Source organism: Dreissena polymorpha, chromosome 10 (assembly GCF_020536995.1).
Source record: "Dreissena polymorpha isolate Duluth1 chromosome 10, UMN_Dpol_1.0, whole genome shotgun sequence".
In the NCBI taxonomy this organism is placed as follows: domain Eukaryota; kingdom Metazoa; phylum Mollusca; class Bivalvia; order Myida; family Dreissenidae; genus Dreissena; species Dreissena polymorpha.
In genome coordinates, this window is record NC_068364.1 from 66,737,983 (window position 1) to 66,752,896 (window position 14,914).

General features: G+C 33.9%; 2 protein-coding genes across 3 annotated transcripts in view; both read left to right on the forward strand.

Annotated features, from left to right (window-relative positions):
* The window catches only part of LOC127849192 (uncharacterized protein CXorf38 homolog), a 90,311-nt gene extending 86,875 nt beyond the window's left edge, over positions 1–3,436 (forward strand). Inside the window, exon 6 of the mRNA XM_052381911.1 lies at positions 3,261–3,436. Within this exon, the coding sequence (XP_052237871.1) occupies positions 3,261–3,436 (176 nt within the window). The remainder of the gene's footprint in view (positions 1–3,260) is intronic.
* LOC127847878 (uncharacterized) overlaps positions 1–14,914 on the forward strand; it is a 286,419-nt gene that overhangs the window by 147,778 nt on the left and 123,727 nt on the right. The window lies entirely within an intron of this gene.

Sequence of the window (14,914 nt, forward strand, 5' to 3'; positions counted from 1 at the left end):
GATTTGTGCGTACGACACAAAGACACAATTTTGTTCAACAGTGAAAAATACCTATAATATCACTAATGATTCAAAATTTTAAGAGCAGAAAGATATAGTGAATCGAAAACCATCAAACAGGTGTTTTTTTTAGTACATAAGCATCGTATCATTTTGATAAAAACAAGTTAATTAAATTGAAAAGTTTAATCAGAACATTTGGTTTAACATATTTTAATTTGCGGACAAGCTTCAAAACATCTCCATAAAATGATGGATGGGAGATTCCATTATTTAAATGCCATTTTAAAGAAACATTATATTTAGAAATAAAATCACCATACTAAGAGTAAAATTAAGCGAATTTACTTCTTAGATTATGATACAAAAAGCCTTGTTTTAGCAATTTTTTTGTTAATATTAGATTAAAATCTAAAAAGACTAGTTCTTTTGGGTAGATTTTGTGAATATATTGTTCAAATAATGGATTATCTAAATTAAGTATGTCATCAATGTACCTACTAGTAAGGTTAAAACAATTATTCAAATCTACTTGCTTAGTTTTAGATAATTCTAACATAAATTCGCTTTCATAACAATATAAAAAAATGTCAGCTATAAGTGGCGCACAATTAGTACCCATAGGAACGCCAATAATTTGTTTAAATATTTTACCATTAAATTCAACAAACAAGTTATCCAGAAAAAAAGTAAGTGCTGCACAAAAGTCAAGACCAGTCCAAATGATTTAATTATCTAATATTTGTAAAAAAAAAAGCTGTTTTAGTGTTTAAAGCTAGATACATAAACTTCTCTCTAGCAAAAGTTTTTTCAATCAAAAAAACAATTTTGGATTTTATTAAAGCGTGAGGAAGCGGTGTATATAGTGTAGAAAAATCATAAGTACTTACCTGTGACACCTCATATTTTTTATTTTCAATTTAATCAATAACTTCGTAGGTGTTTTTATTGACCAATAGGTTAATATAACTATTTTCATAAACTTTATTACAAAATTTAGCTATATGATATCTAATAGCACTCAATGCAGATGTAAGATACACTGATAATTGTTTGGTGGTAAAACTACTTTTATATGGCGTCTTATGTAATTTAGGTATCCAGTAAAGTGATGGCAATTTCTTGTCAGTAATATTGACTATTACATTTAATTGTTTGCATTGGGCAATATGGTCGGTAATAATTTCATTAGGTTGCTTATTGTACTCACAATATGATGTTGTTTATGAAAGTTCTTGTGAAATAGTTTGAACATAAAACACTCGTCATATTATTATAACATTATTAGCAGCCTTATCAGCAGGAACTAAGACGAATTTAGATTTTAAGTCTTCAAGTCATTTACAGAGATTTTGTTTATTAAATTTAGGTGAATGTGGTAGGGCCAAAGGATTTGTATCATAAAAACATATTTTATTCATGGCCATACTAAATATTTTTGTTTTCCAATCATTGAGTGCAGTAATTTCAGCATTTTCATTCCTGCACAATTTAGTGCAATAATCCTGTAAGGATGTTACGATATTCTTAATGCAGTCATCAAAATCAACAGGAATAGGCAGTCTGTACTTAGGGCCTCTGCGTAGTAAATTTCTAAGGTTTTTATTTTGAATGAAATAAAGGTCCCCAGTAATAACATGTCCAACTGGACCATATATATATTTAGAACTAGAACAGTCACATAATGTAGGACAATTTCTTATTACATTTATATCTGTGGAAATAGAATAATAATTAAAAACGATACTTCTTACAGGTTTACTATCTTTGTAGCAAATAAGTGGTGATTCAGTATTGCGGAAATAAGGGGGAATCAACCGACGTACATTTTTATCATTGAATATTTTTGGAAGGTCAATTAAATCAAGACTTTTGTTACAAAACTCAATTTTGATACGATTTTTAGTTTTGTTAAGTACATTTTCAATAAAAGGTTTAAGATAGTAGTCAGTGAAAGATTCAATAATACAAGCACATTCATATAGAGGGTCAGATTGAAGTAAATAAGTTTACAATCCTTATCAATATGCGCCAACGAAGAAACAGAAAGAGAGCAAAGTGCACTTAGTAATTTATGTTTACCCCCATTTTGTAATAATGTGTAGCAGTCATTTAAAGAAAGCAGACGTTTAAATTTACGCCTTAAGTTACCATTTTCCTAATGCCATGTGAACGTTTATTTCTTAGACGTTTACTAAAGAGAGAAAATGAATTAATCGATTTATTTTTAGAAATTGTTCCAACATTTAGAATATTATCATTTAATCCAAGTGGGTAAGCTAATTGCAAACGTTTAATCCATTCAAATTCTGATATGCACCTTGTTTTTAATTGGCACTGATTTGAAGTACTATTATTAAAAATAAGTTGCTCCACAGGTTGAATTGAAATATTTGTTACGCTATGACCCGTTTTATTAAAGTGCTGGTAAATGAAGTTATAAACTTTATTGTTATTTTTAATTTAAAAAAAACGTTCCCTAAAACGTGTTTTAAGTGATCTACCAGTCTGCCCAACGTATTGCGCACCACAACAGGGGTACATTTCAAGTAATAACATAAACCACATGCATAGAATTTCATGAGACATCGGATTTAATATTAAATGAAAATTTGCGGTTATTAACAGATGAAAGAATAAAAGAGGACATATTTAAAAACTTGCAACATAAACACTTCCTGGAGTTGCACTTATTTATTGTAGGATACCGATTACACGGAGCTTGATTACGCTGCGAACTAGAACCCTGTCTCATTTTACCTCCAATGAAAGATGTTCGAGGTAAACTTAATTTGACTGTAGGTTTAGAAAAAAGTAATTGTCTATAATTTAACGGCAAATGAATACTACGTGTAATCGGAATTCTCAATGGTGAGAGAACAACTTTCGGGTTTTTTGTTATCAATCTGACCATAGGTTATTTATTATTAGACTTCCATTCTGTTCAAACAGTTCATTGAATAAATTAACTTAAAACACAAAAACACAACTGGGGGGACATATAAAGCTTAAAACTCATTAATTGTTGTTTGGATTGTTTATTTGTTTTAGTTATTTTCTAATATTCTTTAAGAATGCACATGTTTAACCTATATACCCATACGGGTAACGTGCTGGCCTTTTATCCCGTCTCCACATATAAATCATCACAAAAGAGCAATTATACATGGATTTAAAAAAAGTTATACATGATAAATGAGTATTGTAAAATGCATTTTGGTCTGTATAATACGTTTGTTAAAAGCTACATTTATTTTTAGAGTTTCGCGGAGATTTAAAACGATTCTATACAACGACGAAAAATACTGTGTCTGTTTCACCACTACGTCAGGGTCATGACAAACCTATCTGGGATATCGTTGTGTCACCGAAATTAAGCCATATAAAACTAAAAAAAGATGGTTCTCGAAAAAAAACGAAAAACGCAATACAATAATACAGAAACATATTTTTTAAAGATGAAAATCTGTGTAGTCGTGTGTTTATTCAAGGAGAGCCCGGTATTGGGAAAACAACGTTCCTTACTAAACTTGCTCTTGAATGGTGTGATGCAGTTTCTGAACACAATCCTACCCACACGGCTACATTTAGTGATATCGATACACTGAATGAGTTCGAGTTTCTCTTTCACATATCACTGAGAGATGCAACGGACCAGCTTGAGGTGGTAGAGATGATCAAAACACAAATTATCGACACCATTTACACTGGTGATCAACGCGAAGTTGTCTTTAAGCTTTTACATCAAATCCTTGAACGAGAGACTTGCCTCGTATCTATGGATGGGTTGAACGAGTGGGTCGATCCTTTTCATAAATATATCTTACCGTTAATACCAAACTGTCTTACAAAGTGCGTTTCATTAATTACTACACGACCATGGAAAATGGCGGATGAGCGAATCAAGGATTCTGAAATTGAAAGACTTATCGAAAATGAAGGGATAACTGATCCAAGGGAGCTAACGGAGAACATACTCATCAGTTTTAATCCTGCCAATCGAAAGTCACCAACTGAGTTCATGGAGTACGTTAATGAACGTCAATTGATGCAGCTTCTTATTTCACCATGGTTGCAGACAATGTTAATAAGCTTGTGGATGACCAAAAGCGATTTTAAAGGTTCATTGTGTGAACTAAATTGTATTCTTCTTGACCTAAGTTTTAAAAAAGGGAATGCAAACGAAGGATATTTCAGAAAAGAAACTTGCTTTCCGTGCTTATCGAACACAAGCTTTATTGAACCGCATTGTGAGATTTTTGACGCGCTTGCTAATGCTGCATTTCATTTCACGTTTTCTTCACAAAAATCCCTAGTGTTTTCCAAACGGGAATTACTGGATTTTATGTCCAAAGAGCAACTACAATTCTGTCTCGATGCTGGCGCGTTGACGGTAATGTTTAAGTCAGATGTTTTGTTAAATAGTCCACGAATGTCATTTGTACATGAGACGGTCCAGGAATTCTTAGCTGCATATTATATAACAATTTCAAAGACGGATGTTATAGAAAATGTACTAAGCAAACATAAATTCAATGTGTTAGAAATGAGCCAGATAATTATATATATGTGCGAGCTTGATTGCAAGATAGCGAATGAACTTATAAACCGTCTAACAGACGGCGACTTCTTCAATGACATTAACCTTGCACTAAGCAGTTATATACGACATTTTAAAATTGAGAAATAAGCAGCATTTAAAACAGATTTAAAATCAATAAAAAAACGTTGGAAAGTTTTCATCTGCTGAAAGGGACTACGATTCTCGTATGTTAGCTTTATCATTCTTATTCCAGCGCATGATGATTACTGGTTTCATTGAAGCTAAAGCTAGCGGCCAGAAGGATATTTGTTTGAACTGCAGGGACTTTATATTTAATGAGTATCTGTACGAGTCCGAATCAAACGCATTACGTGCACTGTTAATGTTGAACACATCCAACGTCAGGACACTCATTTTAGAAAGTAATATATTGCAAATGAGCGAAATGCTGCCCGTCCTTCAACAGTCAAAGGATTGTCTTGAACGTGTAAAGGCCAGAGTGACTCCGGAAATATGTAATGCATTTTATAATTTAAACCTGCAAGAGCTGCATTTTATCGGAAAAATCAACGTATTATCAATATCTGATGTTCTTACATCCCTGCCTAAGTTAACATATTCAACTTGTTACGAAGAAATACCTATCCCTGCCACATTAAGATTTTTAGACTTGACGAAAATTAGCTTTACTGTCGAGTTTTTTCAAAGGTTACTAGAACAATTATCTTTATTAAAACACGATTTTCAATTAGAAATGTGTGATGTGAATGTCACCGATTTCAATAAACACATTTTTCAATCAGAACTATTCCCTATTGACATGTCAAATATCTACATATGCGTGAATCAGGGTAATAATGATCTATATGGTTTGCTGAGTTGTACACCTATCGTGAAAATGTCCATTTTGAAAGATGCCGATGCTGCATTAGCATCAGATATTTTACCCAAATTCAGTAAATTAAAAATGCTTTATTTATATGGAACTTATACAAGCTATTTTGCCATCCAGCTGCCAGCATCGTTACACTGGATCAGTCTTCGGAGTGGCGAATGCTCGTGTGAGTGGCTGTGCAGCTTTTTGATTAAGCTTTCTGCATTAGGTCATGCTGTAAGGTGCGAGATGTGGGAATGTAGTGCGATCTTGATGAAGAAGATCGTGACGCTGATTCAAATAAACATATATCTGACTTGCGATCTAAACTATTGTCATGTGACTTGTCTAATATTGAGAAAGTTGTAACACATGGCAGCAAGGAACTGTTTGAAATGTTTCGTGACACAAGTATAGTTATCCTAGACTTGAGAACTGCTGATTGTGTTTCACTAACATCAGACATTCTTCCCACACTCATTATTTTAGAAAAGCTTTTTGTAAGGGGGACCTTTATGGGTCGATGTGATCTCCAGATGCCTTCATCATTGAACTGTATCAGTCTTGAGACAGGCGAATGCACATCTGAGCGGCTGTGCAGCTTATTGATCAAGCTTTCTGCATTAGGTCATCTTGTCGAGTGTAAGCTGTGGAATTTTGTAGTGCAATCACGGGGAGAAGACAGCCGTGCTGATTTAGATAAACATGGATCTCACATAAGATCTAAACTATTGGCATGTGATATGTCTAATATTGAAATTTTAATAGACAGTGGCAGCAATGAACTGTTTGAAATATTTCGCGACACAAGTATAGGGATCCTAGACTTGAGATCTGCTGATTGTGTTTCACTTACATCAGACATTCTTCCCACACTCATTAAATTAGAAAAGCTTTATTTATGTGGGACCTTTATGGGTCGATGTGATCTCCAGATGCCTTCATTATTGAACTTTATCAGTCTTGAGAGAGGCGAATGCTCCTCTAAGTGGCTGTGCAGCTTGTTGATCAAGCTTTCTGCATTAGGTCATCTTGTAAAGTGTGAGCTGTGGAACTTCGTACTGCAATCACATGAAGAAGATTCCGACGCTGATTCGAATATACATGAATGTGACCTGCGTTCTAAACTATTGGCATGTAATATGTCTAATATTGAGATATTAGTAAAAGATGGCAGCAATGAACTGTTTGAAATATTTCGTGACACAAGTATAGGGATCCTAGACTTGAGAACTGCTGATTGTGTTTCACTTACATCAGACATTCTTCCCAAACTCATTAAATTAGAAAAGCTTTATTTATGGGGGTACTTTATGGGTCGATGCGATCTCCAGATGCCTTCATCATTGAACTGTATCAGTCTTCAGACAGGCGAATGCTCATCTTAGTGGCTGTGCTGCTTGTTGATCAAGCTTTCTGCATTAGATCATCATATAAAGTGTGAGCTGTGGAACTTTGTAGTACAATCGCGTGGAGAAGATTCCGACGCTGATTCAAATAAACATGGTTCTGACCTGCGATCTAAACTATTGGCATGCGATATGTCTAATATTGAGATTTTAGTAGACAGTGGCAGCAATGAACTGTTTGAAATATTTCGTGACACAAGTATAAGGATCCTAGACTTGAGAACTGCTGATTGTGTTTCACTTACATCAGACATTTTTCCCACACTCATTAAATTAGAAACACTTTATTTACGGGGGACCTTTATGGGTCGATGTGATCTCCAGATGCCTTCATCATTGAACTGTATCAGTCTTCAGACAGGCGAATGCACATCTAAGTGGCTGTGCAGCTTGTTGATCAATCTTTCTGCATTAGGTCATCTTGTAAAGTGTGAGCTGTGGAACTTTGAACTGCAATCACATGAAGAAGATTGCGACGCTGATTCGAATATACATGAATGTGACCTGCGTTCTAAACTATTGGCATGTGATATGTCTAATATTGAGATATTAGTAGACAGTGGCAGCAATGAACTGTTTGAAATATTTCGAGACACAAGTATAGGGATCCTTGCCTTGAGAACGGCTGATTCTGTATCACAAATATCAGACATTCTAAAAACACTCATTAAATTAAAAAAGCTTTATTTATGGAGGACCTTTTTGAGTCGATGTGATCTTGAGCTGCCTGCATCATTAAACTGTATCAGTCTTCAGACAGGCGAATGCTCCTCCGAGTGGCTGTGCAGCTTGTTGATTAAGCTTTGTGCATTAGGTCATCGTGTAAAGTGCGAGCTGTTTAACTTTGTAGTGCAATCACGTGGAGAAGATTGCGGCGCCGATTCAAATATACATGTATCTGACCTGCGATATAAACTATTGGAATGTGATATGTCTAATATTGATATATTAGTAGTACATGGGAGCAAGGAACTGTTTGAAATATTTCGAGACACAAGTGTAGGGATCCTTGCCTTGAGAACGGCTGATTCTGTATCACAAATATCAGACATTCTTAAAACACTCATTAAATTAAAAAAGCTTTATTTATGGGGGCCTTTATGAGTCGATTTGATCTTGAGCTGCCTGCATCATTAAACTGTATCAGTCTTCAGACAGGCGAATGCTCCTCTGAGTGGCTGTGCAGCTTGTTGATCAAGCTTTGTGCATTAGGTCATTATGTTAAGTGCGAGCTGTTAAACTTTGTAGTGCAATCACGTGGAGAAGATTGCGGCGCCGATTCAAATATACATGTATCTGACCTGCGATCTAAACTATTGGAATGTGAAATGTCTAATATTGAGATATTAGTAGAACATGGGAGCAAGGAACTGTTTAAAATATTTCGAGACACAAGTATAGGGATCCTGGACTTAAGAACGGCTGATTGTGTTTCACAAACATCAGACATTCTTCCCACTCTCAGAAAATTAGAAAAGCTTCACTTATGGGGATCTTATACAGGTCATTTTGCCATACAGCTGCTTGCATCGTTACACTGTATCAGTCTTCAGACAGGCGAATGCTCCTGTGAGTGGCTGTGCAACTTGTTGATCAATCTTTCTGCATTAAATCATCCAGTAGAGTGTAAGCTTTGGCACTTTGTAGTGCATTCACGCGAAGAAGATTGTGGCAATGATTCAAACAAACATTTAACCGACTTACGGTCTAAATTATTGTCATGTGACATGAATAAAATCGAGATTTTAGTAAAAAATGGCAGCAAGGAACTGTTTGAAATACTGTTTGACACAAATATAAGGATCCGGGTCCTGCGAACAGCGGATTATGTTTTTCAAACATCAGAAATTCGTCGCACACGCACTAAATAAGATATTTTTATCTGTTATTGGGTAATTTTTAATAAAAGATTTCTATGACAAGTAACATTTTAACGAAGATAAGTCAGATATGATGCATAATAATGAGTTTATAACGTTAACGGCACGATTTTGAGTGCAGCCAAACGTTTTTTTATTTGTCAGACCTATTAAAACAAATAAATGGTTTATATATATGTGTGAGTGCGTATCCGCGTGTGCGTGCGTATGTGCGTGTTTGTGTGCGAGCGTGTGTGTTTGCGAAGAAAACAAACATTAGATTGTTATTCCATTTTATAAAGAAAAAGAAAAACGTCAGCAAAATATCTTCAAACCCGCTGTATTCCTTCATTTCCTTAATTTGATCCCAACAGATCTTATATACATGCTCCTTGAAAATAAATTAAAACAGCATATACATCTAAAAGGTTAAAACACGTCACCGGTGTTCCATCTGGCTATAATTGTATTTCGGCCATTACTGATCATGTGTGCCGCTATAGACAGCTGCTTCACCGGCGGCGTACATTCTCGAATTATGATATTTGAATATACTAGTTGCGGCCAAACTGTGCAGTTCTTTAACATAGATGCATACTTATTTTTCCATAACACATGTAATTAAAAATCATTCAATAATTGATATTTTTTAAATTGTAAATATAATTCGTTCATAATTTTGCACTTGAAATATAGTACCCTCCGAGTTTACTAATGTGTGCAATTGTGTGTTCAATATAAACTAATTCAAAATTTAAAAGTTTCTGTACAGTAAAAAAACTGCATTGCTTTCTCCGTTGTCGTTGTATTTGTTTTTGTTTTGCAAACATAATAGTCATGTTGTTCTTAACAGTTTTGGGCAAAATATTATTTTATTTACTGTATTTTATGTATATTTTTGTTGGACACATTGTATCGATCTATATTTAAATGTGTTAGTGTTCCTTCACAAGGATCGGACACAAGGATCAATTCATGCAATAAATTGGAATCGTATATTTCATAATATCAATACGAAACAAACATTGTATGTAATAAATATTATCTGAAACCGAAGTTTATTACAAACCTCTGTTGCTATGATGTTCTTATATTGTGGGTTTTAAAGCATTAATGCGGAAAGGATGCATCGAGTGACATATAATTTAATGACTTTACATTCGAGTTAATTGAATTGTATATCGGGGTGCATTTGGCTTTATTTATTGTATTATTTTGTACATGTAAACATTAATTGTGGAAATGAAAATCTGTTTGTTGTTATTCATTCACATTAATATCACAGTAGGCGCAATGGCAGCAAACAAACATGAAAAATCAAGAAAATATCTCCGGTGAAATAAAGTAGGCTTATCAAAATATATTTCTGCTTGAAAAAAAACTAACTGTTGTTTATTTTTGAATCAATATTGTAACATTATTTCAGTTGCACATTTTCATCAAAGAAAAAGCCATTTTCGGCGCGGTTCAATTATCGATAAACAAATCGCTATTATTTTTAAACATAATTGCAATTAGTTTATAGTTTGTAAAATATATATCGTAGTTTTCATCAGGTTTTTATACGCCCGTATAAAATACGGGACGTATTATGTGAAACCCCTTGGCGGGCGGCGGGCGGCGGGCGGCGGGCGGCGGGCGGCGGGCGGAAGGCATCACTTTGTCCGGACTCTAATTCAAATTGTATTCATCCGATCTTCACCAAACTTGGTCAGCAGTTGCATCTAGTTGATATCTAGGCCAAGTTCGAATATGGGTCATGCCGGGTCAAAAACTAGGTCATAGGGTCAATAAGTGCATTTTCAAAGGGGCCACTTTGTCCGGACTCTATTTCAAATTGTATTCATCCGATCTTCACCAAACTTGGTCAGCAGTTGCATCTAGTTGATATCTAGGCCAAGTTCGAATATGGGTCATGCCGGGTCAAAAACTAGGTCATAGGGTCAATAAGTGCATTTTCAAAGGGGCCACTTTGTCCGGACTCTATTTCAAATTGTATTCATCCGATCTTCACCAAACTTGGTCAGCAGTTGCATCTAGTTGATATATAGGCCAAGTTCGAATATGGGTCATGCCGGGTCAAAAACTAGGTCATAGGGTCAATTAGTGCATTTTCAACGGCGCCACTTTGTCCGGACTCTAATTCAAATTGTATTCATCCGATCTTCACCAAATTTGGTCAGAAGTTGTGTCTAGATGATATGTAGGTCAAGTTCAAATATGGGTCATGCCGTGTCAAAAACTAGGTCACGAGGTTACTTAGTGCATTTCAAGCATTTAGCATGGTGTCCGCTCTCTAATTGAAGTAGTTTTCATCTGATCTTCACCTAATTTGGTCAGAAGTTGTGTCTAGATGATATGTAGGTCAAGTTCGAACATGGGTCATGCCGGGTCAAAAACGAGGTCACATAGTGCATTTCAAGCATTAAGCATGTTGTCCGCTCTTTAATTGAAGTAGTTTTCATCTGATCTTCACCAAATTTAGTCAGATGTTACATCTAAGTGATATCTAGGTCAAGTTCAAATATGGGTCATGCCGGGTCAATAACTAGGTCTTGAGGACACTTTCAAGCATTGAGCATGGTGTCCAAAACCTTCGAACGGGCGTATCTTGTGACAGTTTGGCACTCTTGTTAAAGAGTCAGATACATTTAAAAGCATTGGAAATCGTTTATCGAAAAGCTAGTAAAATGCTATGCATATATGTGTGGGTATGTATTCTTTTTTAGAATTATGTGTTATTTATTGTTGTAGTGAATAGATGTTATCAATGTATTTAATGGAGATTTATTAATAATTGTACACAAAAGTTGAGTACGTTTTGCTTTATAGAAACATGAAAATGCCTTTCTAAATCAAACGTATATTTGTACATGCATTTTTGTTGACGCCATGTTATTGTATATTATATTGGATACTCTGACTTAGACACTGTGTTTTTGTTGTTAAAGCTTCAGGCCCTAAAGATTTCCGTATATTACAAAATTAAAATAAAATATCACATACTGTTTAAAGGTTCCGAACACAACGTTTGAAAGACTTTTATGGCGTTTAGATAGTGTTAGTGAATAAATGATGCTAGTATAGCATACAATGTTTAGTTAATAAAATCACTCGTGCTTAGCACCCGCGATTTGACCCTTACGCCGTATGTTATTTGACAACGAATTATGACAAACAACTAACGTTTCATATTTCAAGAATCACGCGGTTTTATACTAACTTTTTATCTGAATAATGTCACTAAAATTGAACGTAATTCATACATTCTTAGCTTAGCTTATTACCGTCAGCTAATGGTACCCATTTTCACAAACTAGTAAAGTCTTCTCAATAAACTGTTATTTGTTTTTTAATGTTTTAAGTGATCAGTGGATGATTTGATCTATGATTGGTAACACATAACACAAACTTGCATAATTTCAAATTTTTACTTTACATATTTATAGAAGTGGAACATAATAACAACACGTCGCGTTTTTGTATATGTGCGTTCATATTTTTTTTATTTATAATGTTGTGATGTTGTGCGTTCATATTTTTTATTTATAATGTTGTGATGTTGTGCGTTCATATTTTTTATTTATAATGTTGTGATGTTTACCATGTTTGTCCTAGAAATTAATAAAGCCTGCAAAGACTCATCATTTGTGTACATGTATTTCTCCGCGAAAAACACATCACGCTTTTTTGTATTACTGTTTTCGAACAGTTTATTTGAATCGACTATAATAAAACTACCAAGCGATATGTCTACTCAATAAGATACTTATTTTTTGCTGCGTGGAATAATAATAACAGTGTTTGGTGAATCATAGTGTTGTTCTTTTGAACATCTGACTTTTTGCGCCAAGTTAACTTGAATACTTTGACAAGTGCAATCATACCGTCGGTAAATAAATTTACGAAATGTTCTCTTGTTGGTTTCAATAAACATTTAAGTAACAATGCTCTAGAACTAAATGTATATCATTTGTATAACACAATTATGTATACCATTATGCGACCGATATGTGTGATTCTGTTATTTAAGTTATAGTTTAATGTGTCTTCGTTTGGTACTTTCTTGATCGTCATGTGACTCCGTAACATCCTTTCATTTGCCTGTCTATAATATCTATTTTCGTTAACGCTGTCCCCCATTATTCAAAATGCATAAATGCAGTTTTAAATCAAACTCATGGCTTTGGAGGACAATATATAGAATTGGAACTTCGTTATATTTGTTTTATAGTGAGCTATAAAACCGTGACGTTGTTTTTCCATAGCCTTAATAATTGTGTTTATAAAATGAGTGTCATAATTATGTGATAGTGTATATTTGAAATAATGTATTTCAAAAGACAATTGTTAAGCAATTTGCTTGTAATTTATGGTTTACATAATGAAATCATAGGCAAACAAATGAACGGAAAAATGAGCGCCATTGAACTTAACGAGAGAGCTGATGCAATTGACATGCGATCTAAACTATCTGCATGTGACTTGTCGAATATCCATATATTTGTAATGAATGGCAGCAGGGAACTGTTTGAAATATTTTTTGACGCAAGTATAGAAAGCCTAGACCTCATAACGGCTGCTTGTGTTTAACATACATCAAGACATTCTGCCCAAACGCAGTACAGTAGAAAAGATCCTAGTGAATGTGTGTTTTATTTTCTCTAAATAAACATAATTGAACATGCATTTTTGTTAACGCCATGTATTTTTGTATAATAATAGAAAATCTTGCTCAAACACGGTGTATTTCTCGCACCATGGTTTAAACCCTACGCATCTAAGCCTCCGGTAATAGAAATTGACATAGTCTGGGAAGATTCTTCTATAGTTAACATGTATATCGACGCAAAAAATTATTCCATGATTTTTGTATTACTGTTTCCAAACGTTTGCTTTTCAATCGAACATAATTAAACTACAATAAGCATTGGCAACTCAAAACAAACGGTATTTCTAATTGAGTGGAATAATTTTAGTGCGATTTGGTGAATCGTTGTTTTGTTAAACATCTGTTTTTTTAAGGCAATCGAACTTTTTTCTTACAAACTTGACAAGTTTAAATTTTAAATTAGGTAAATAAATAATGAATCGTACGAACTATTTTCATGTAAGTATTAAAAGCAGTTAGTTTAATGGTACAGTGGTAGTAAATTTAATGTATAGCATAAGTTTATAATAACGTCATCTATACTATTATGCGATAGGTGTTTGTTTTCCCATACATGGTTAATTAAAGTTTTTGTTTAACGTCTATTTTTTTAATACATGTACTTTTTATATCGTGCTGTATGTACGTTACGATATTTCGTGAGTTTGTCTATTAAGAGTCGTTTTTTTAACTATGTCAGCCATGGCTGGAAATGCTTACATACAATATGAATGGCGTGCAAGGACAAAACTTGTTAAGAATTGAGTTTTTGTTATGTGTTTGCACATCATTGCATTATATAACTGTGACATGTAATTTCCAAAGTATTAATACTGCATGAATTAAAATGGTAAACGTGTGTTCATTAGTATATGTTATATTGCCTTTTTGTAATCATTTCTTTGAAATTGTAACAGACTAGTGCTTATTATACTTCATAGTATACATGTATTTTGTTATTAATAATGAGATCAAAACGTCCAAGTATAGCGAGGGGACTTTTTATGTAGAATTTTAAAATACATTGTTTGCGCTTATGTTGGTGTTGTATCATGAAACATTTTTGAGGTAACATGTTTAAATTTGTAACATTACTGAATACGCGTGTATTCGCTCATAACATGTTGGCCTATCCATGTGCAATTACGCATGTATGTGCATTATGTTCGATTTATTCTTCGGTGAATACTTTGAAACATAATGTTTATTATTGATATATTTACAAAAACAATTGTAGAAATAATTTGGAGTTGTGCATGCAGAACATGATTTTGCATATGTTTTATATACTTTCCTTTATTGAATGTGTAACTGACTATCATTAAATGTGTACCGGAAATTGTGTTGAATAACGATAGAGGTAAACTATGTTTTCTTGAGAATATACAACACGTGTTGTTGTTTTATCGGATTGATGTTTATAACATATACCATTCGGAATTTCTATTTGATTTGTATTGCACCGTTGATGATTTATTGCGTTAATGTGATGTGTCGATGAACATCCTTCTGAAGACATTTGAGCGTTTCTTTAATGTAAAGAGTTGACTGTATGTTTCTCTAATCTAAATGTAGAAT